Genomic DNA, 23,186 nt, shown 5'->3' with positions numbered 1-23,186 from the left:
AGACTTCCCTCTCCCTAGCTACTTCGTCCAGCTCTCCCCGGGGGATCCCGAGTCGTTCCCAGACAAGCTGGGTGACATAGTCTCTCCAGCGTGTCCTGGGTCTTCCCCGGGGTCTCCTCCCGGTGGGGCATGACCGGAACACCTCACCGGGGAGGTGCTCAGGAGGCATCCGAATCAGATGCCCAAGCCACCTCATCTGGCTCCTCTCGATGTGGAGGAGAAGCGGCTCGACTCTTAGCCCCTCCCGGATGACCGAGCTTCTCACCTTATCTCTAAGGGAGAGCCCGGACACCCTGCGGAGAAAACTCATTTCGGCCGCTTGTAACCGGAATCTCGTTCTTTCGGTCACGACCCATAGCTCGTGACCATAGATGAGGGTTGGAACGTAGATCGACCGGTAAATTGAGAGCTTGGCCCTTTGGCTCAGCTTGTACTTGTGGACTTGTCTTGACTAATTGTTGCCAGTGGTGGGTGTGCGGCTCATCTCAACAGGCCACTTTGAAGAAGTTTTGACATCCTGTTTTTAAATCAAGCAAATTAAAGCATTTCATTGGGAGTACTGCACTTTTGAAAAGTGAGTGTTGTCTCTAAGTATTGGTACAAATGAGCTGCAGACCGAATATTGAAGAATCTTTGAAAAAAAGTGGGATATTTGAGACTTGTACAGAAAATTATAATCAAGGTTATTATTTCACACCACAGACACAATCAACAAGAGCCAAAAGTCATTGTTTATCCTACCATCCATAACTAGGATTTCATGAAATAAAATGTAAAATGAACATTTTCCAAGTCCTTGGCCTCGGAGTCAAGTCCTTGGCCTTGTCCTTAGCCTCGGGTTGCCGGTCCTTGGACACAACACTGGTCCGTATACATTTACATGTTTAGTTCATGAAACTGACTGTGCGCGGTGTAGTCAATGTGAACATTACAAGCTCCGAGTTGTGAGAGACTAAGAATCGGGCACTCTTTCAAGAACCACATTTTTCTTCCCGTAATTAAATCGAGTGCTTGGAGGAGCTGACAAGCAATTTGTGAAAGCAGGTGTGAGGGGAGTGCGGCCAGACGTCAAAGGAGGAAGAGCATTCAACAGGTAACAAAACTGGCTTTCTATGCGCATCAACCACATTCCAGTTTCATGACTCTCATCGACGTCGGGTGATCCGGACCGAAACATTCGACAGCGAGCGAGGAATAAATAATGAAGCAGAACTCATCCCTTTTGTGACTAATTCAACTCTCCCAGGCAGATGCGTGCCTACCTCTCTCTCTCTCGCTCTTACCTGTTGGCAAGTGACACACTGAATTATGTACATTCCATCTCAGAAGCTGGAACAGTTTGAATTGCCCTTTATTACACCGGTCGATAGCAAATTTTAATCAGAGATGGCTTTATGTGTCGCAAAATGCATTTTTGAGACTGATTAATTTTTTATTTATTTTTTTTAAACGAGCATCAGGGATTTGAGATGTCATTTGTCATTTATAGATACGACTGTTCAGACAAAATGTCCACCTGTTCCTAAATCCAACCCTTAATTCATAAATATTTTACATACTGTATATCATTATTATTCATTCATTCATCTTCCTAACCGCTTGATCCTCACTAGGGTCGCGGGGGGTGCTGGAGCCTATCCCAGCCGTCTTCGGGCAGTAGGCGGGGGACACCCTGAATCGGTTGCCAGCCAATCGCAGGGCACACAGAGACGAACAACCATTTGTACTCACACTCACACCTAGGGACAATTTAGTGTTCAATCAGCCTGCCATGCATATTTTTTGGAATGTGGGAGGAAACCGGAGCACCCGGAGAAAACCCACGCAGGCCCGGGGAGAACATGCAAACTCCACACAGGGAGGCTGGAGCTGGAATCGAACCCGGTACCTCTGCACTGTGAAGCCCACGAGCTAACCACTGGACTACCGGGCCGCCCATCATTATTATTATTATTATCATTATTATGAAAACCTGAAAAAAATCATTTAGAAAAGTCTACTCGCCTCTCCGATGAAAAAAAAACCTGTTGAGTAGTCTTACTGACTAACACTGCCTGCACACTGCAGATTATGCAGCTATGGCTTTCACTTCAATGTGTCAGCTCGAACACGACAGGTGTTTGTACGGACAAAGATAGCTCGACATCAACCACGTACAGTAGCTGTGATCAAAACTTTGGCTACGACTCGATGTAGGAACTAGCTTAGCGGCTGCGGTTGGGACAGTTGCTGCAACCCTTTGAATGGAACTCGCAGTGTGTGTGTGCTTTGTGCGTGTGCAGCTGCTGCAGTGGTGATGGAAAACAAAAAAGTCCATAACAGCTGAGGCAACCATAAACTTCAACTCGTGCTTCACCTCTCAGGACGGGCGACACGCTGTGGATGAACGCGTGGTATTATCGCGGCCGGTGATTTTATCTCCCAAATAGAAACGCGTCTGCTGTGGCGCTCATTCAGAACTATTCATCCCAGAATAGGCCACACAAAACAAACTGCCCAAGTGCGTCGCATGCCTCAGCATCAGGTTATTGTGCTCATCATGGCATGCGTGTGTTCGTGCGTGCATATGTGCGCGGCAACAGGTCGATCGCGGGAGGTTGGTTGATCGAAAAGTAGCCTTTCGGTCAAAAAAGTTTGGGCACCCCTGCCTTAGGCTGCAACATGTCACAGGAAAACTATTAAAGCGCTGAACAGGATACGACAGGTTGTTCCTGTTAAAACTCACTGCATGATTATAGAGGTTTTACTGACGGCTTGATCTGTGTGTAGGCGTGTGTGTGTGTGTGTGTGTGTGACAGCAGTGCTATATACACTGCAAACATTCTTAAGCCCCATGTGCAAAGACATGAGTCAAAGGTCAAACGCCGCCGTACAAGAAAGATTAGAGCCAGTGGTGCGACAAATGACGGAATGAAAATGGGAAGAGTGCAGTGATTTTGCACGTAAAATGCTTGAGAATCAGTGTTTACTTTTCTCGCAAAAGTCTTGAGTGCGAGTGAATGCTTCATAATCGTAAAGCCTTCATACAGTTTTTGGGAAAAAAACACTTGTTGCAATTGTGCATGTTGTACATTCATGCAAAATTCATTTTTCTTCTTCGTGCTATCCCTATTTTTATATGTATTATTCGTGACAGGAGTTCACTTTGGCCTGGAGAGTTAAGTTCAGCATTCGCTTCAATGGTATCTGGCGCCATCTAGCGTCGTGAATGGGTATAATGTCTAGACCCTGAATATAAGACGACCCTCCACTTCTTATTTCAATGCAAAAAACACTGTCTTATATTCGGGCTAATACGGTAAATGTGTAAAAACCAAATTAAAAAAAACAAACAAAAATGAAACGGTGTGGTACTACAGATTCCAACCAGTATGAATATGAATCCCCGAATTCGAAAACGACCCTTCCTCTGCACAGTCTTTTTGGCATGTACTGTCCATGCCGTCTTTTCAAAATACACAGCTGCATCACTGCCACTTTCCTGACTTTGGATCATTTTTGAGTCTTTTCAATATCAAAGACTAAATAATTGGCGGGAGGAATGATCCATCCATCCATCTTCTACCGCTTATCCGGGGCCGGGTCGCGGGGGCAACAGCTTTAGCAGGGAAGCCCAGACTTCCCTCTCCCTAGCTACTTCTTCCAGCTCTCCCCGGGGGATCCCGAGGCGTTCCCAGGCCAGCTGGGTGACATAGTCTCTCCAGCGTGTCCTGGGTCTTCCTCGGGGTCTCCTCCCGGTGGGAGATGCCCGGAACACCTCACCAGGGAGGCGTTCAGGAGGCATCCGAATCAGATGCCCAAGCCACCTCATCTGGCTCCTCTCGATATGGAGGAGAAGCGGCTCGACTCTGAGCCCCTCCCGGATGACCGAGCTTCTCACCTCATCTCTAAGGGAGAGCCCGGACACCCTGCGGAGAAAACTCATTTCGGCCGCTTGTATCCGGGATCTCGTTCTTTCGGTCACGACCCATAGCTCGTGACCATAGATGAGGGTTGGGACGTAGATCGACCGGTAAATTGAGAGCTTCGCCCTTTGGCTCAGCTCCTTCTTCACCACGACAGACCGATACAACGTCCACATCACAGCAGACGTTTACAAATGATGCATTGTGCATCATTTGTAAATATGATTGATTTGAGAGTGCTTACCCAGCTCGTCTTTGAGCTTCGCCAATTCTAGTGACAAGTCCGTCTTCAGATTGAATGCCTCTTCACGCTGCAGAAAAGAATGAAACAATCCAACGTGAGAAAGTGTTTTCATAAATAACAACGGCAATCCCACATGAGACTTGTTTGCTCGCAACGCGAGGTCACGTGCAATGTAACCTTATTCGATTGGACGGATAAAAATGGAGTCTCGATTGACGCTGCGAGAAACATTTTGGTTTGTATGCTTTCTCGTTGCAGTGGATTGCAATTTTGTTGCTAAATATGGTCGCCACACCCCACAGCAAGATGCAATGCCACACACAAGCCATACGTATGCCACAATAAGACATCTTTAAATGACTCTCTCTCCGTCCGTGACAAACTGAGCATTCCATCGGCAGAAGCAGGATTTTGTTAATCGCTTTTGTCACGGATCTAATTTGATTGTATCAACGCACCAAACAAAATTTGGAGTGATATTTATTTTGAAGGGCGGCCCGGTAGTCCAGTGGTTAGCACGTCGGCTTCACAGTGCAGAGGTACCGGGTTCGATTCCAGCTCCGGCCTCCCTGTGTGGAGTTTGCTTGTTCTCCCCGGGCCTGCGTGGGTTTTCTCCGGGTGCTCCGGTTTCCTCCCACATTCCAAAAAACATGCATGGCAGGCTGATTGATCACACTAAATTGTCCCTAGGTGTGAGTGTGAGTGCGAATGGTTGTTCGTCTCTGTGTGCCCTGCGATTGGCTGGCAACCGGTTCAGGGTGTCCCCTGCCTACTGCCCGAAGACAGCTGGGATAAGCTCCAGCACCCCCCGCGACCCTAGTGAGGATCAAGCGGTTAGGAAAATGAATGAATGAATTTATTTTGAAAAAAAAAATCGAGTCAAGTTTAACAATACTCAGAAATTCAAAGTAGAGAGTTTTCGAGTAAAGTTGACTTGCATTGTATTTATTTAATGAAGGACGGACTCACTCGAGGGTGGAGAATTTCTGAGTGAACCAAAAAAGTAAATATCCATCCACGTTTTGGTTCCGACAGAAAACAATTCAAAGCTGCAAAAGAACAAAAGTGGACACCTGGTAGGAATGACAAAATACGAAAAAGAAATCTTTTGGTGGACACGAATTCCCCGACGCACATTTCCTCGCACACGTGGCTGCCTGCACCGAGTCAGTCACACACACCAGATGAGCCCATTCTGTGAGTTTTTCTACGCACTCGCATCTGTCGCTGACATACAAGCACAAAATAACAGCTTAGCTGCAGTGCGACTTTAGAATGGGGAAAAAGTGGATCTTTGCGACTGCCTACACACACACACACACACACACACACACACACACACACACACACACACACACACGGACGTACAGAAAGGCACACATGACCATAAAGTCCATCTGTTGCTCAGGAGGGCGTGGGGGGGGGGGGCAGTTAAGTGAAATATCAGACTGAGATCAAAGACAACAATGACAAAGGAAACAAAGTAAAAAAAAAAAAAAAATACAAAAGTCCAACTCCCCCCCCCCTCCCTAACCGCCTTCAAGCAAAGCGATACACATCTGGTAGTAAAATGTCATAAAATGATAAGCGTAGTTCAAGCTTCACATTACTTCAACGCATTCATGATGAAAAAGCAGCAGAAACACCTTCTTAAACCCGGATTTTGTTTTGAGACTTTCGACCGGGGGGGGGGGTTCACAAAGAACACTAACTGCAGTGAAGAACATTAAAAAAAAGACACACCTTACGTTTCTTCTTGCGAACACGAGGAGCCTTGTAATGGGCTTTGCTGGCCGTGGAGCCCATGACGGACGGACAGGGGGGGGGGGGGGGGGTAATTCAAGACACAGTCATGCGCACAAACACTCACACACACACAAACTCGCACTCTTGTCTTCTCGGTTCATTTCTCAGCATGTGACAAAAGACATCACGTCTATCAACGTCCTCTCTGTCTTGTGGACGGCTCACTCCGTCAATTTGAACTCCACCCACTCCACTCCGCTACCTGTTCCCCAGAGAGCTCTTTGCTCTCCCTCCTCCTTCTCCTTCTCTCGATCCCGCCCCCTGCAATCTGGAATACCGTACCATGCAGGAATTCAAGTTATTTTGACACCCACTTCTCTCTCAGCCTCTTTGAGTACTCAAGTATTGGTAACTCTCTCTTCTTAACTGGTGCATTGGTCATTTTGCATACAAAACTGGAAAATCTGCACTAAATGTAAGCTCATGATTTTATCTGCCGGTTTGTCATTGTTGCTCAGAAAGGACAAAATGTAATAACGATGGCATAAACATGACTCTTATGCACAGACGTGATGTTTCACGATGTCAAATTAACCCTTTTAGGGACAGTGGTTACTACATCAGCTTATCATGTTATCAGGTTATCATTACTGGTGCATGAAAGGGTTCAGAGCACCACTTGTGCCTGGCGATTTTCTTGCTTGGATTTTCTCAAGTCAGCTATATTTATAGAGCACTTTCAACCCACCACCGCTGTACACAAAGTGCTGCATATGGAGTGAAACAAATTCACACAGCAACAAACAATAAATGATTAACAAAGACAGTAGAAAGCACAAAAACGGGACAACTAAAAATCAAGTTTCATGCCGAGTCAAAAGCCAAAGAATGGAAATTTCTTGCCAAATGTTCAGTGAGAGGTCATTCCAAAAGAGAGGCAGACGGAAAAGGTTTTGCAAGAGACTTGGAATTGATAAAGGTCTAATAATTCACTTTCAAATATTAACTTATTTACGTACATGTAGCAGAAGCTCAAATGTAAATGAGGATATGTTCCATCATAAAATATAAAATAAACCCATGGCGGGCGGGGGGGATAGAATATATGTATATTTTTTTTTAAACTTCAGATTTAGCATAAATTGATATTTTGAATAGCCACACACTCATTACAAAGAAGAATCCAGCGTTTTCTTGAATAATTAAGGTGGCATTATGACAATGTGCTTCAGTAATGTCACGTTGTGCCCGAAGCGATAGAATGATCGCTCCGTGCACAACAGAATAAGGAAGTGTATCACCGAAATAGCAGACACAGAAAGAGGTTTGTCAAATAACAAAAGGAGTCTTTAATAACGAACACAAAATAACCCGACAGGGAGAATAACAAAAAGCGCTGGTCAAAATAGGGACCAGGGATAACATAAAAAGGACAACAGAAAACGCTTGCGGAAAAAGATAGCAAGGAGGGTCAGATTAGATAATGAATATAAATTTCACTCGCAAGAGGAACAACGATGCGCAATAACAGCCACAAGGCTAAGAGACGATGAATCAATACGAGTAGGAATTTGGCGAGAGAAATTTTGGCACGGCGTGGAATTCTCCGGCAGTGAGTAGACTGCCGGAGCGTCCAAATAAAGGCTGAGCAATTACTCCGCAATGGGTGACACGTGACAGGCAGAAAGCCCGCCCCCTGCTGGCAACCCCGGGACGTGACAAGTAAAGTGGGGAAAAAAAAAAGATTTGAATAGGACACCATTAGGAATGATAAGTTAAACATCATAATGGTGCAATAATACTGTAATTTTGGAGTTAAAATTTAGAGTTTCATTCACGGGCTGAAGCATTTACTGCCCTTTTATGGACACAAATATTTGGGAAATAAAACAAACAAGGCGGCCCGGTAGTCCAGTGGTTAGCACGTCGGCTTCACAGTGCAGAGGTACCGAGTTCGATTCCAGCTCCGGCCTCCCTGTGTGGAGTTTGCATGTTCTCCCCGGGCCTGCGTGGGTTTTCTCCGGGTGCTCCGGTTTCCTACCACATTCCAAAAATATGCATGGCAGGCTGATTGAACACTCTAAATTGTCCCTAGGTGTGAGTGTGAGTGCGAATGGTTGTTCGTCTCTGTGTGCCCTGCGATTGGCTGGCAACCAATTCAGGGTGTCCCCCGCCTACTGCCCGGAGACGGCTGGGATAGGATCCTGCGCCCCCCGCGACCCTAGTGAGGATCAAGCGGTTAGGAAGATGAATGAATGAATGAATAAAACAAACAAAGGAACCAATACAAATAAGTCTTGAAAGAACAATGTGGATGTTAGGAGAAGAGTACCCGGACAACGTCACCCACCCTAAAAAAAGCTCCAAGTCTTACGACCACAGGCAAAGAGCTGAAAAAAAAAAACCCTCAGGGGGGGAAGGTGGAGCTCAGTCGATATTCACTAGTCACCTTCCGAGTGCAGGAGCCAGATTAGATAATCGCGGAATTCATGGACACTTTATCTCACACTAACAAATCAAAGAGGGATTGGTGCGACGGGCAGCTGCATTCCTCGGCTAGACTAACAGTAACACCCTCCACCCTCTCATCTACTTTCCACCATCAATAAACCAGTTGGGAGCGAACAGGCCAAACACTTTAACAGACATTTTATTGCTGGGTGTGGAAATGTTTATTTTTCCTTTACAGATACTTTTCCTCAGAAAAGCCAAGGTACATACTACAACAGCTGCGGTGTCCTGCTTACGTGCTCCGCGTGAAAATGTACGTCCATTTGCTAATTGTTTGTACAGGCTATGGCTCACCTCATTTACATCGGCACGGATTGTGTTTTAGGTGAAAGAACGTTCTGAAACTCGGCTGTTACTCGGGATTTGATGCCTGAGATTGATGTACTTGGGAAGGCTAAATGATTCAACGTTTCCGGAGCAAACTTAGTTTTCTTTCTGTTGGCATTTCCACAACAGGTGCAGCTCTAAAGGGGCGTGCCGTTGTACGGGTGAACAGAGTTGGATTCTTTCCCGGCCAATAAAAGTAGCTCCCCTCAATTCCTATAAAACTAACACAGGAGAGGCACGTGGTCTACGTGGAAGGAATCGCTGGAATCCAAACAGGAGATAGGCACCAAGTACATTGAAAAGGAACAGTGGATGATGTAAAGCTAGCCGCTGTAAAGCGGGCACATGGAAACTGTCTTCCATCCCCGATTGTGCGTCCGTGTGTGACAACCTCACTCGCGGTCAGAGAGGCACTTATACAATATATATTAACAATAACAATGATAATAATCATGTGGTCAACTAATTGATTTCTACAATGATTCAAAGGGATTAGTGCACGCCGTTGTCATATTTACAATTGAACGACGATATCATAAACCACCACATAAACCCACAGAGCTCAGAATCGGTCTGCCTGTGCCTGGATCAACTCCACCAAAATTGAACACCGCCACTTGCACCACAACTTAGACCTAGTCTCACCTAGTCTACAGTCTAGTCTACAGTCTAGTCTAGTCTACGTCACCAAATTGTCAGGTGCGGCTGGGGTGTGTTATAGAAAACGCCCATAGTCCGTCGGAATGCCTAGAACGGCGCAAGCACGGTATGCCAACTTTCCAAACGTGGCAAACTAGATTTGTCCTGACACGAAAATGAAGATGCACCAGTTTTTATGCCAAGCGTACATCTGCCCTTGTAATCGCATTTGTTTTTGTAATGTGAACGAGTACTTAAGAAGATTCGATTTAATTTAAAGAAAAGAAGAAAAAATCTGAATTGGGCATCATGACCTGCAGTGTAAATGGAGCGCTGTGTGCCTCTGGATGCGAGTTTTGGCTGCTGGAGTTTTTTGCACGTGTTGTCATTTTTATTTGTGTTTGGCGCTATTTAAAATGCATCGCTGTTTGTCGCCCCACCTTTTTTATTTTCGTTTGAGCAGAGTTGTATCTGAGGCCCATTTGGAATTTTAATTTAATATAAAGTGTTCGATTGCACAAAATAAATGTTTAATAATATCTAATAAAACTATAATACATATAATTACAAATACAATTAAACAGGTAAGACTGATTATTTTATCATCAAAATAAACTATTCTATCCGTTGGGTTTTGTTCCTGAAATTGGTCGAGTCATCTCATTTGCTACCAGGAATTAGATTATGGCCTTTAGTGATGGTGTTTGTTCCCAATGGCCCTCGTACACCCCATCTCAAACTTTGGTCTTAAACTGGACAGTGAGTTTAAATTGGACCGGCAAATTGGCCATTGTTAAATCCAGCTTCTTTCATCTTAGGCAGCTAGATAAAGTAAAACCTCTCCTTTCTCATGAGCACTTTGAAACAGTAACTCATACCTTCGTCACATCCCGACTGGATGACTGTAATGAACTTTACTTTGGAGTCAGCCAATCCTCCATTAAGCATCTCCAGTTGCTCCAGAATGCTGCTGCTCGCGTCTTGACTGGTACTTGTTAGAAGGAGCACACAAGTCCTACTCTGGCATCCCTCCCGATACATTTTAGAGTTCTTTTTAGGATCCCATTATTTGCTTTCAAATCTTTAAATGGCCTCCCTCCACCTTACCTCTCTGAGCTCCTCCGCCCCTACAGACCTGCCAGTGCTTCAGGTCTGTAGAGTATTTATGTTACTTTTAAAATAAATTTTACCTTTAAATTGTCGATACACATTTTCAATATTTATTTACCGGTGGTATATTAAGATATTTTGTGATGTTTTCTTTAATCAATGTATTTCTTCTCAGTGAAAAAACTGCTTTGAGATGATTGCATGACTTGGTGATTTGCTTGCCTAAGCAATTTCAGAGATGGACTCTGGAGCCTGCTTTGACGACTTCAGAGATAAACTATTTAGCCTGCTTTGACGACTTCATAGTCTGCTTTGCTTGAATTGTCAAAACTTGATTGTGATGCGCACACTTTAGAGGATAAAAGGAGGGGAGCGATGCTCCTCAGCAGAGTCCGCTGTGGGTTAGCGTACGAACGCCCAGCTCGTATTGAAGCTCACTCTGCTGAGGGTGTTGGCTCTCCACCCTAATGGCATACGGTAACAGTTCTTTAGCTTCATACAACTTGTTTGAACTGTGTTATCATTTCTGTGTGGGACCAATAAAGTGCCTATTGTTGATAGCCAGAAGTGTCTTGTCGTTATTTCTGAGTGCCTATCTCCGACGATCCTTTATAAAACTTGATATTCATTCAAATTGAGTATCAGAAGTGTTTCAAAACAACAGGTATTATCTTTTTCCCTCATCTCTGAATGACATGACCGATTTTAAAAAAATCAAATGTGACCTGTGAGAAGAAGGGTATTCCCAAGCCTGATATACAAGATGGTCCCTTCTCCTCTTTGTTTACCTCAGAAATAAGAATCAAGCGCAAGAAATGAAACGTACCTCATTGAAGAGATGTTGAATCACCGTAGCAAGAGCCTCCACTTTTTTGTTTGCTTGGATGAGCAGTTTCCCAAGCTGGCTGGCCTGGTTTTTCTTCTCCGTAAGTTCTTTACTCTGGTTCTGTTTAGCTGCGACTGCACCAGGTTTGGGTCCACTTTGCAAACGTATTCCATGTTTGGGGCTCGACCGAGAACCTGCTCTTGCTTTGAATATGAGTGCAGGGGGTCCCGTGCTTCCTAACCCAGTGTTGGTGGAAAAAGTGACAGGCGCTGGGGAAACTGGTGCCATGGACACACTGGCATTCGCAACACCTGGCACCTTGAAAAAAAAAACAAAAAAAAACATGACTCTTTTCCAATTCAAATGATTCAAGAGGCAAACAAATGAACAGACACCATCACATGAATCGATAACAATCGGGACTGCTTACCAGTGCTCGTGATGGATTCTGCGGCTTGTTTCCTGCTGCAAGTGCTGGAACTGGCGAACTGCTGCGATTGTTAGTGGCTCTTCCATGGACGTCCCTGGGCTTGTTTTTGTCAACTGCAAAAAGACAACATCCTCTTATTTTGTGGTTGACTGGCACAACATTCAACATGGTGTGAACCCTCTTCCACACACACACACACACACTCACGCACACTCAATCAAGACAATTACAAAATATTGCTGTCAAATGAAACTGACTCCAAGAAAGGAAAAAAGGAATCCCTCAACGAAGGGACAAATTTGTCCAGACGGAGAAAATTAAAACCAAACAAGCAACACATACACACACCAAACCGTCTCATTCATCCACTGCCATCAGAGAATACGCCTATCTAAGCTTAGAGTGATGCATCATGGGATTGTGTGGTATTGATGGCAAAAATGTGTCTGTGTGTATTTGTGAGTGCTTGGATGTGAGATGGACTCTGGATGTGCATTAAGGAGTGCATTACGGAGACAAAAGCAATCAAGAAGCAACTTTAACGTCTCTGCCTTTGCTCATATTATCTCCCAATAGTCCATCTCTGTACTCTGCGTTCCCTTCTGTTTATTCCCTATTTGATGGTAATTATTTATTGGCTCTTCTGGTTCCATTAGGCAAAGAGCTGATTCTTGAAATAAAGCTCACTTTCAACAACATAGCCTGAAGAGCACCACACGTGCCACAATAAGCAAAAAAAAAAAACCACATTGCTGCTCTTTCGGAGCACAAGGGATCTTAACAGCTCCTACTGAAAAGAGGAACGCAAAAAGGCTGCATGCATTGGGGTAACTCCATGTAAACGGGAGAAGTGAGCTGGGCAGAAGTGAAGAAGAAAGGATTGTATTGTCATTGTATTCTGTTGAGGGGGTCCGTTTTGGGGGCCTCAGTATTGCATCCCTGCTTTTTGCAGATGATGTGGTGCTGTTGGCTCCTTCAAACGGGGCTCTCCAACTCTCACTGGAGCGTTTCGCAGCCGAGTGTGAAGCGGTTGGGATGAGAATCAGCACCTCCAAATCTGAAACCATGGTCCTCAGTCGGAAAAGGGTGGAGTGCCCCCTCTGGGTCGGGGAGGAGATCTTACCCCAAGTGGAGGAGTTCAAGTATCTTGGGGTCTTGTTCACGAGTGGGGGTAGGAGGGAGCGGGAGATCGACAGGCGGATCGGTGCAGCGTCTGCTGTGATGCGGACGTTGTATCGGTCTGTCGTGGTGAAGAAGGAGCTGAGCCAAAGGGCGAAGCTCTCAATTTACCGGTCGATCTACGTTCCAACCCTCACCTATGGTCACGAGGTATGGGTCGTGACCGAAAGAACGAGATCCCGGATACAAGCGGCTGAAATGAGTTTTCTCCGCAGGGTGTCCGGGCTCTCCCTTAGAGATAAGGTGAGAAGCTCGGTCATCCGGGAGGGGCTCAGAGTCGAGCCGCTTCTCCTCCACACCGAGAGGAGCCAGATGAGGTGGCTTGGGCATCTGATTCGGATGCCTCCTGACCGCCTCCCTGGTGAGGTGTTCCGGGCATGTCCCACCGGGAGGAGACCCCGAGGAAGACCCAGGACACGCTGGAGAGACTATGTCACCCAGCTGGCCTGGGAATGTCTCGGGATCACCCGGGGAGAGCTGGAAGAAGTAGCTAGGGAGCTAGCTAGGGAAGTCTGGGCTTCCCTGCTAAAGCTGTTGCCCCCGCGACCCGGCCCCGGATAAGCGGTAGAAGATGGATGGATGGATGGATGGAGAGACATGGCGCAGTTGAGTCCTCGATCGCTTTCTCAATTGATTGAGCAATTTCCGCCTAGTTAAGTGGACAACAACGCACAATGTAGTTCAATGGTTGCCCCACATATAGGTGTTTGCTGGCTTGGTACGTGTTGGTTTTTAGCGTGGTCTGTTTGGACGGTTACTGGAAGGGATGCATGGTGACTGTTTTGGATTAAATGGAGAATGTATTCTTCCATTATAAATAACATTTATCAAAAGAACGGCGTAAGCTCACAAACTCATCCGGACGGGTTCTTACTGTACGTTGAGAGGTTTGTTGTTTTTAACGGATGGCTCTACTTTACGAACGGCAAAAGGAGAGATGGATTCCGTTTGAACACAGCTTTATTGAAGGAGAAAAAAAAGGACATTTTGAAGACCCCCCCCACCACCACACTATTTCACTTATGTATTACATACTGTATATGGACCAAATAAAAGGTGGTCAGCGGCGTATGGCAAAAGAACAATGTGCATAAATACAACACTAGAGTTCCTATAAATCTTGGATTCTGCATTAAAAAAATAATATAATAATTTGAATTCAAATGTCAACAAATGTTGTTGAACATTCTAAATGTGAATCAAAATACACCTGCATGCACCATTTATTCCAAAATTCCTAGGGATGGATCGATGGAAATAGGAAAGATGCATTTTTTGTGGCCTCTTTTGTACTGCCATCTGCTGGCAGAAACAAGAAAGTGGGGAAGTACTGGTCTGAATCCAGCGAATTTTAACTACACGCGTTCCCAAAATCATCACTGAAATGAAACTTGGTCTTTTTCCGTATCAGTTAGCACTACACAGCTAAACTACATTTTTTGGTCACTTTTCCATCATTGCTTACATGTCATTGGCGAATTATTTCCTCACACCACCATCCAGCGTCATCAGGAAACAACAGGATGATTAATTTAGTTTTACAGTACTGTCAGAAGGGCCACATGGGAGAAGATGATGAATAAAAAATAACAATCACTCAATAACAATAACAGTATCACTCAGGAGGAAGATGCAAAAGAATATCCAAGGCATTAAATACACCACAGATCGCAAGAGAAGACTGTCATCATCAAGTGGAGAAATATGGCACAACAGTGATATTACCAAGAACTGGACTTCCCTCCAAAATGAATGAAAAGATCAGAAGAAAACTGCTCAGTGAGGGTGGCCAAGACGTTGGTGGCAAAATGAAGGCGTTCCAGGAATTTTTGGCAAGTACTGACTGTTTAGTACACGCGAAAAGAATTTCCCGTCTTTTTTGTACGTCCGGACTATGATGAAAACCATCCAAGGCCTGGCGACGTTTGTTCAAACACACCAGAAATCCCCCAAACGCACGTGTTATGGTGTAAGTAATTCACACTGAATTTTTACAGCCATAATTCCCAAAAGGAAGCCAGCACAAAACACAAGACGACTCAAAAGAAACACCATACCTGCAGTGAGCCATTGTGATATCCGTATCATGCTTTGCGGCCGTTTTTCTTCAGCTTGAACTGGGGCATCAATCAAGGTGGAGGGAATTACATTCATTCATTCATTTATTCATCTTCCGAACCGCTTGATCCTCACTAGGGTCTCGGGGGTTGCTGGAGCCTATCCCAGCTGTCTCCGGGCAGTAGGCGGGGGACACCCTGAATCGGTTGCCAGCCAATCGCAGGGCACACAGAGACGAACAACCATCCACGCCCACACTCACACCCAGGGACAATTTAGAGTGTTCAATCAGCCTGCCATGCATGTTTTTGGAATGTGGGAGGAAACCGGAGCACCCGGAGAAAACCCACGCAGGCCCGGGGAGAACATGCAAACTCCACACAGGGAGGCCGGAGATGGAATCGAACCCGGTACCTCTGCACTGTGAAGCCGACGTGCTAACCACTGGACTACCGGGCCGCCCAAATCACACTATGGCCCACTTTAAAGGTTGATACACCCCTGCAGATGTAATCATTCAAAATGCACTAAATTAGAAAAGGCTTCAGCAAAAGAATGATGCCAAGACATTTTAGCTCCAGTTCAAAATTTTGAACTGGGTTTTAGATGAGAAGCGATCTAAAACCTCATCATGGCCTTGATCCTCAAAGGGAACCTTTCCAACCAGTGGCCAAAATATTAACAGCTCTCTGGGCGAGATTGGAAAATATTCCAGTCCCTTTAGCACATACATCCCTCTCAGTCCTCATTTGCAAGGGCATTAGAGAAAACTCGAATGTCAGATTATAGCTTGCACCAAAGCACAGTGCACCGCCCGCGTGCGCGCGTATGCACATACACTGACTTAAGCCTGTAACCTACATTTTAGGGGGGGGACAGCAAGCAGCGGTGGGGAAGTGGGTCTGTGGAGCTCCGAGAGAGAACAACATCTTAGCCAAACACGTGCCGCTGAGATCAGATGGCTCAAGACGAACAACAGCAACACGATGATGATGTAGCGCTGTCAAAGATTAAGGAGGGAATGATCAAGTAAGATGATGCGCTAACCCCCTTTTTTTTTTTTATTTCTTCGCAAACTGAATGAATACAAAATATAGGGATGTACAACTCTATTTTCTCACATTACCATAATGATATTGGCAAAACCGATTGTTATATACATTCATTCATTCATTGATCTTCCGTACCGCTTGATCCTCACTAGGGTCGCGGGGGGTACTGGAGCCTATCCCAGCTGTCTTCGGGCAGTAGGCGGGGGACACCCTGAATCGCAGGGCACACAGAAACGAACAACCATTCGCACCCACACTCACACCGAGGGACAATTTAGAGTGTTCAATCAGCCTGCTACGCATGTTTTTGGAATGTGGGAGGGAACCGGAGCACCAGGAGAAAACCCACGCAGGCCCGGGAGAACATGCAAACTCCACACAGGGAGGCCGGAGCTGGAATCGAACCCGGTACCTCTGCACTGTGAAGCCGACGTGCTAACCACTGGACTACCGGGCCTGGGAGGAAACCGGAGCACCCGGAGAAAACCCACGCAGGCCCAGGGAGAACATGCAAACTCCACACAGGGAGGCCGCAGCTGGAATCGAACCCGGTACCTCTGCACTGTGAAGCCGACGCGCTAACCACTGGACTACCGGGCCTGGGAGGAAACCAGAGCACCCGGAAAAAACCCACGCAGGCCCAGGGAGAACATGCAAACTCCACACAGGGAGGCCGCAGCTGGAATCGAACCCGGTACCTCTGCACTGTGAAGCCGACGCGCTAACCACTGGACTACCGGGCCTGGGAGGAAACCAGAGCACCCGGAGAAAACCCACGCAGGCCCAGGGAGAACATGCAAACTCCACACAGGGAGGCCGGAGCTGGAATCGAACCCGGTACCTCTGCACTGTGAAGCCGACGTGCTAACCGCTGGACTACCGGGCCGCCCCCTCTGTAATTTGACCTTGTAAATGAATAAGGCAATAAGTGTATTTGGCCTACAGTCTAGCCACGCAACAACAGCTAGATTAGACTTGCACAGTAAGAAACCCTTTTTAATGGACGGGTTCATAAAAGCCAGACGCAGAACGCTGGCGAGTTAAGTAGTGCATGTGTGTGAGTCACGTGGCTGATGTCCCCTCTAGGCGTGGGTAGCGCAGCTAAAAGGAGAGCAGGGTCATGGCTATTCATCATGCCACCGCCGAAGCATTCGCGCAGAAAGCTTAGAAAGAATTTATGCAGGCTGGTGGAAAGACAACCTATCGTACCCGCACAGCCACTATCGGCTACAAATGCCGGTTAAATTGAATAATAAAAAAAGCCCCAGAGCTCGGATCGGAGCAACAATGGCTGCCGATGTAGAAAGCCGCACAACAGGAGAGGGGGGAGGCGAGTGGCTGTTTTGAAGGCAGATTTCAACCGGAGACAAGAAATCACTCCAGCTACATTATGACAAACATCCGTGCAATAAAGAGTTGGAAAAAATAGCATTTGAGAGATGCGGATGTAGTCTGACCTACGTATGTACAAGGTGGGTTGTTTGCGGGCCACTGGCTTGTATTACATCGTTTTGATTAGGAAAATGAAGAGATGTGTAAAAACAATATGAGTTTCATGTCTCCCTATTTTATCTCCTGTACATATGGCGGATAAGGGCGAAATGAAGGGATGCTTTGCAATGGTTGAAAACAAATGGAAAAGAGACGTCATGGGGAAAGGGTGGGAGAGATGAAGGACAGGAATGAGTGGTTGGTGTTGGGTGAGGGGGGGGAATCACAAGTTTTTCAAATGGTTTGGACTTTTGCAACATCAACGACATAGTGGCTGATGGGGATGATTGGGGGGGGGGGGGGGCACAGAGGACAGTGTCATCTCCAGACCTGCGTGGAAGACCACTGTATTCTTCCTGCATCCTGACAGCAGCTGAAGATTTTGGAAAAGTCCTTTGGCTGTCAGCTTCACGTGGAAGTCAGACAGCGATAATCTTGGCGACCATAACATCTTCCGTGCTTGTCCCTCCAGAAGCGAAAGTCCTCCTCAGTGAAATTTAAAGTTGCTGGAAGATTAAGTAAATTTTCTGCTCCTGGTCAAAGGTCACGGCAAAAGGCAAATCTCATCTGTTTGATTTTAGTTAGTAGTAGTCCTTGTTGACTTCCTGTTTCGCAGATGAATTTGCATTAATGTAATTGCACTCTAAAAAAAAATGTCTGATTTCTGAGATGAAGGACCTGAATTAAATTGTGGCAGAAGAACACAGGGTCGCAGATTTTTCTGTACCAAAAAAAAAAAAATCAAGAGAATAATGTAGAAATAAAAAGTGGCAGTCCTTTACTGAATTCTTGTCGAAGCCACAGAGTCCTCATTAAAAAAACGAATAATAAAATAAAAAAAACAAGACCAAAAAGAAAGACCCGCCGGAAAAAAATCGGAGCTGCGTTGACTTAAAGAGGAAATGGCGGCAAACAAGATGTAGATTTCACAGCTGTGAAGGTGGTTGCCAACCACCCGGCGACAAAAGATGGAGCGTGTGAGAGAGAGCGAGAGAGAAAGGAGCAAGGTAGTAGTGATGTACTATGAGGGAGGGGTAAAGGGGAGGAGAGAAAATCTTCCATGCTGATTCGTCGTCGGTCTCCGCTTCTACACACACGAACACAAACATCCACCAACTCTACGTACACTCGGCCTCAAAGAATATAACGCGAGCTATGTGATAGAGTAATACAATCATGAACAGTCCATTAAAGCTATTTTGCAGCTGTTCGGAAGGTATGGAAATCCGGGTACACATGGAAACGTATACAGAGGGGAACGCTGCATGAAAAGGAGGGGGGAGGGGATCGGGTGGAATGTGAATTATCTTCCCTGCTCATTTCCTCTCTCCCTCCTTCCCCCGTTGCATTCATCCTCTTGTGATCTTTTTACGTGCTGTTGGCTTACACTTCTACATCTACGATCATATACTTACTTGTAATGACAGATAGAGGAAGTAAATATATCTGTAATTGAATTATACCCGGGCGGCCCGGTAGTCCAGTGGTTAGCATGTCGGCTTCACAGTGCAGAGGTACCGGGTTCGATTCCAGCTCCGGCCTCCCTGTGTGGAATTTGCATGTTCTCCCCAGGCCTGCGTGGGTTTTCTCCGGGTGCTCCGGTTTCCTCCCACATTCAAAAAACATGTATGGCAGGCTGATTGAACACTCTAAATTGTCCCTGGGTGTGAGTGTGGGCGTGGATGGTTGTTCGTCTCTGTGTGCCCTGTGATTGGCTGGCAACCGATTCAGGGTGTCCCCCGCCTACTGCCCGGAGACAGCTGGGATAGGCTCCGGCACACCCGCGACCCTAGTGAGGATCAAGCGGCTCGGAAGATGAATGAATGAATGAATTATACCCATGGAGATGAGTCAAGTACGATTTTAGTTGTTACGAACTCGGATAAACCGAGTTTGGGGGGGGGGGGGGGATCCAAAAAACGTAGACAGAAACCAGGTCTCCGACGTAAAGACAATTTAATGTCTTAATCGCACCGAAAATAATGCGAGAACATAAAGCGCTGGTCCACAATGAGGACCAGGAGATAAATCCAAACGAATAACAAAAAGTGCTTGCACAAAAGGGCAAGAAAGGAAAGTAAAGCCCGCAAACTATGAACGAAAAACAATGTAACAATGTTGGTGCGGCTGGATGGATGGCCGCTGAAGTTGAGGATGAGGAGAGAGGAGCGTTGGCGAAGAGCGCCGATGCGTATTTGGAACCGTGAGTCGCAGCTTGGAATTGAAATGGATTTCCATGGGACAGGAGAAGTGAACCAATCTCTTTTTTCGTCAATGGATGCTACAGCTTCTTGTTGACTTTGAAACTTAGCTTGTAGCCGACGTGTGCACATTTTGAGCATGACGTCTCTGATCCACTGGTTAAAGGACAGTTTGATTCTCTCCTCTTTCATCTCAAACCGCTTCAAACAACAAAGCGTGTGACGGAAAAGTGGTTAGCACTGCACGACTGTCCGTGTTTTATGTTATGTGTTGTGTTTATTATTTTACTTTATGTTTTGTAAAGCGCTTTGTTACAGCTGCCGCTGTTGTGAAAGCGCTATATCAATCAGCATGTATTGTATTGTATTGTATAAAGTGGTTTCTCAAATGACATAACATCAAAGATGTTAAGATTTAACCACAAAACATAAAACAGCATGCGAAGACGAAATCCAAATGAAATATTACTGCAAATGTGGTCCGCTCTAAACTGTGGCTGCATGAATGTGTCCCGGCAGGACGTACATAATTACAGAGGGACTGTAGAGGGGTAATAATTACGTTTGTATAAACTTCCACTTACGTGGAACATACAGCGTTGTGGCTCAGGTTTAATGAGGAAGTCGTATGAACTGACAGAAAAAGCAGAAAGTGTGTCATCTCCATAGAACACAGTCCGGAAAATTCTTTCAAGTGGTTCCCCGAAGAGCACGAACAGAAATGTGTCGAGGCTACCTCAAGCATCTTGAAAAACAGTCCGGCTCTTGCTCGGACTAACTGACACACCTCAAGCATTCAAAATTGGAACAAGGGAAAATAATGAGAAGACAAAGTGCATTAACCCTTTTGAGGACAGTTGTTACTACACTGGAGAGCTTATCATGTTATCAGTTTACAGGGTTCATGAAAGGGTTAATTGTATTTGTTTTGTTATATCAGTGACACTGTCAATCACAATAGCCTTGACAAATGCCTGAAAGAGTCATCCAATGCTATGCGGTCACACTGTCTGCAAATCCATCCATCCATTTTCCGAACCGTTTGATCCTCACTAGGGTCGCGGGGGGTGCTGGAGCCTATCTTAGCCATCTTCAGGCAGTAGGCGGAGTTGGTTGCCAGCCAATCGCAGGGCACAGAGAGACGAACAACCATCCACGCTCACACTCACACCTAGGGACAATTTAGACTGTTCAATCAGCCTGCCATCCATATTTTTGGAATGTGGGAGGAAACCGGAGTACCCGGAGAAAACCCACGCAGGCCCGGGGAGAACATGCAAACTCCACACAGGGAGGCCGGAGCTGGAATCAAACCCGGCACCTCCGCACTGTGAAGCCGACGTGCTAACCACTGGACTACCGGGCCGCCACTGTCTGCAAATCTAAATTTAAAAACATGGTAAAATACGAATGAGGTCATGATCACTCTGCATCTCTGATCACACACATCTTGACAGTCCCGGTAAAATAAGATATCCTTTATTTGTCCCACACTGGGGAAATTTATTCATTCATTCATTCATCTTCCGAGCCGCTTGATCCTCACTAGGGTCGCGGGGGGTGCTGGAGCCCATCCCAGCGGTCTCCGGGCAGTAGGCGGGGGACACCCTGAATCGGTTGCCAGCCAATCGCAGGGCACACAGAGACGAACAACCAACCACGCTCATATTCACACCTAGGGACAATTTTTAGAGTGTTCAATCAGCCTGCCATGCATATTTTTGGAATGTGGGAGGAAACCGGAGCACCCGGAGAAAACCCATGCAGGCCCGGGGAGAACATGCGAACTCCACACAGGGAGGCCGGAGCTGGAATCGAACCCGGCACCTCTGCACTGTGAAGCCAACGTGCTAACCACTGGACTACCGGGCCGCCTGGGGAAATTTACTGGGGAAAAAATGAAAATACAAATGTCGTAATGGTGTGAACAAGCCTGTCACGTTTTGAGGTGGTGGTGGACCCCAAAAAGCAGGCAAGAGGGAAGAGCAGGGTGTACTTGAAAGATTGTATTAATATCTCTCTCTCTCTCTCCTCACAAGGGTTGATGGACCCTATGCCAGCCGTCTTCGGGGAGTAGGCATGGGACACCCTGAATCAGTTGCCAGCCAATCGCAGGGCACACAGAGACGAACAACCATCCGTGCTCACACTCACACCTAGGGACAGTTTTGAATGTTCCATTAACCCGCTGTGCATGTTTTTGGAATGTGGGAGGAAACCGGAGTACCCAAAGAAAACGGAGTACCAACGCAGGGCCGTATATAAATCATATTTGTGCCATGTAGTTCTAACGTCCCTATGTCCGCGGAAAAAGGGCCAAGAATCACTCAAGCGGAGCGCTTACCCAAGTTACTCAACAACATTATTACAGATTTTGGAATTTAGTGCACATAAAGCACACTGCATTATTAGCCACATAGATGATTTTTGAGAAAATGTAAGGCTTTTATGTGCGAAAAATACGTATGTGTGTGTGTGTGTGTGTGTGTAGTTATGGTTAGCCTGTGTGAGTTAACCGGATGCTGATCTGGGACCAGTTCATCCAATAAATTACTGCTTCACTTGCTTTTCTGTCATTTGTGGGTCCACATAACACTCCTGGGAAAGCTCACCATTTATTAAACACATCGGCACACATCATTCAGACTGTCTCTCACAGACGTTTCATCACATACTGTACTTTCACTGCTAGTTCTATAAAGAATACGCACAACGCTTTGCGTATTCAACAGTTGCCCGGACAACACAAGACATTGTTCTTACCTGTTCCGTTTAGTCCGCTGAGCCTTGCAGAGCCAGTTCTTTGCAATGGATAATGAGATGCCTGCTTTGGCATAACCTGACTGACAGTGGAAGATGTCTTGGTTGTTTGATTTGCCGTTGCCGTCTTGATGGCGTTGTAGTTGTTAATTGTTGGGATCTTCAGACCTATGGTGAGGGCACAGAAGATGTGAAATCCCATTGCAGGTTTTGTCCAAATGCTGGGGGGCTTAAGGCAGGTGGATTAGAAAGCATATTCTCACTGAGTTATGAGATCTGACTGAATCTCAGACAATGAAAACAATCTTTCTAGCTTCCTTGCCTCTTCCGGTCTTCAAGTTTACTACAAAATAAGACAGCCATAAATATTTTGGACTATGCCTTGATGAAACTCGTGACAGAGTGCGCTGACATATTATTGTATATATTGACTATTATTGTCACGTCCCGTGTTTGCCAGCAGGGGGCGGGCTTTCTCTCCGCCGCCCACACACTTGTTACGCATTGGTCGGTGATTACTCTGCCTTTATTTGGATGCTCTGGCAGTCGACTCACTGCCGGAGAATTCCACGCCGTGCCATTATTTCTCTCGCTCAGATTCCTACCTTGATTACTCGTTGCATCCTAGCCTTGTGGCTGATACTACGCGTCATTATTCTTCTCGTATGAAATTTATACACTTGTCTAATCAGACCTTCCTCGCCATT

General features: G+C 46.0%; 1 protein-coding gene across 3 annotated transcripts in view; it reads right to left on the bottom strand.

The window, feature by feature from the left end:
• Positions 1–23,186, bottom strand: part of mtus1b (microtubule associated tumor suppressor 1b) — a 41,620-nt gene that overhangs the window by 7,179 nt on the left and 11,255 nt on the right. For 2 of the 3 annotated variants that reach the window (XM_052083751.1, XM_052083752.1), the window contains 4 exons: positions 22,483–22,647; positions 11,739–11,851; positions 11,309–11,626; positions 4,150–4,216 (listed from right to left, as the gene is read on the bottom strand). In XM_052083751.1, the coding sequence (XP_051939711.1) occupies positions 4,150–4,216; positions 11,309–11,626; positions 11,739–11,851; positions 22,483–22,647 (663 nt within the window). Of the gene's footprint in view, positions 1–4,149; positions 4,217–11,308; positions 11,627–11,738; positions 11,852–17,848; positions 18,500–22,482; positions 22,648–23,186 lie in introns of those variants that run through there. The other variant, XM_052083753.1, reaches the window with a different exon arrangement.

The sequence above is a fragment of the Hippocampus zosterae genome, chromosome 13 (genome assembly GCF_025434085.1).
Source record: "Hippocampus zosterae strain Florida chromosome 13, ASM2543408v3, whole genome shotgun sequence".
Lineage (NCBI taxonomy): Eukaryota > Metazoa > Chordata > Actinopteri > Syngnathiformes > Syngnathidae > Hippocampus > Hippocampus zosterae.
Note: the sequence above shows the minus strand (reverse complement) of the source record. Positions and strands in the feature narration are given on the sequence as shown.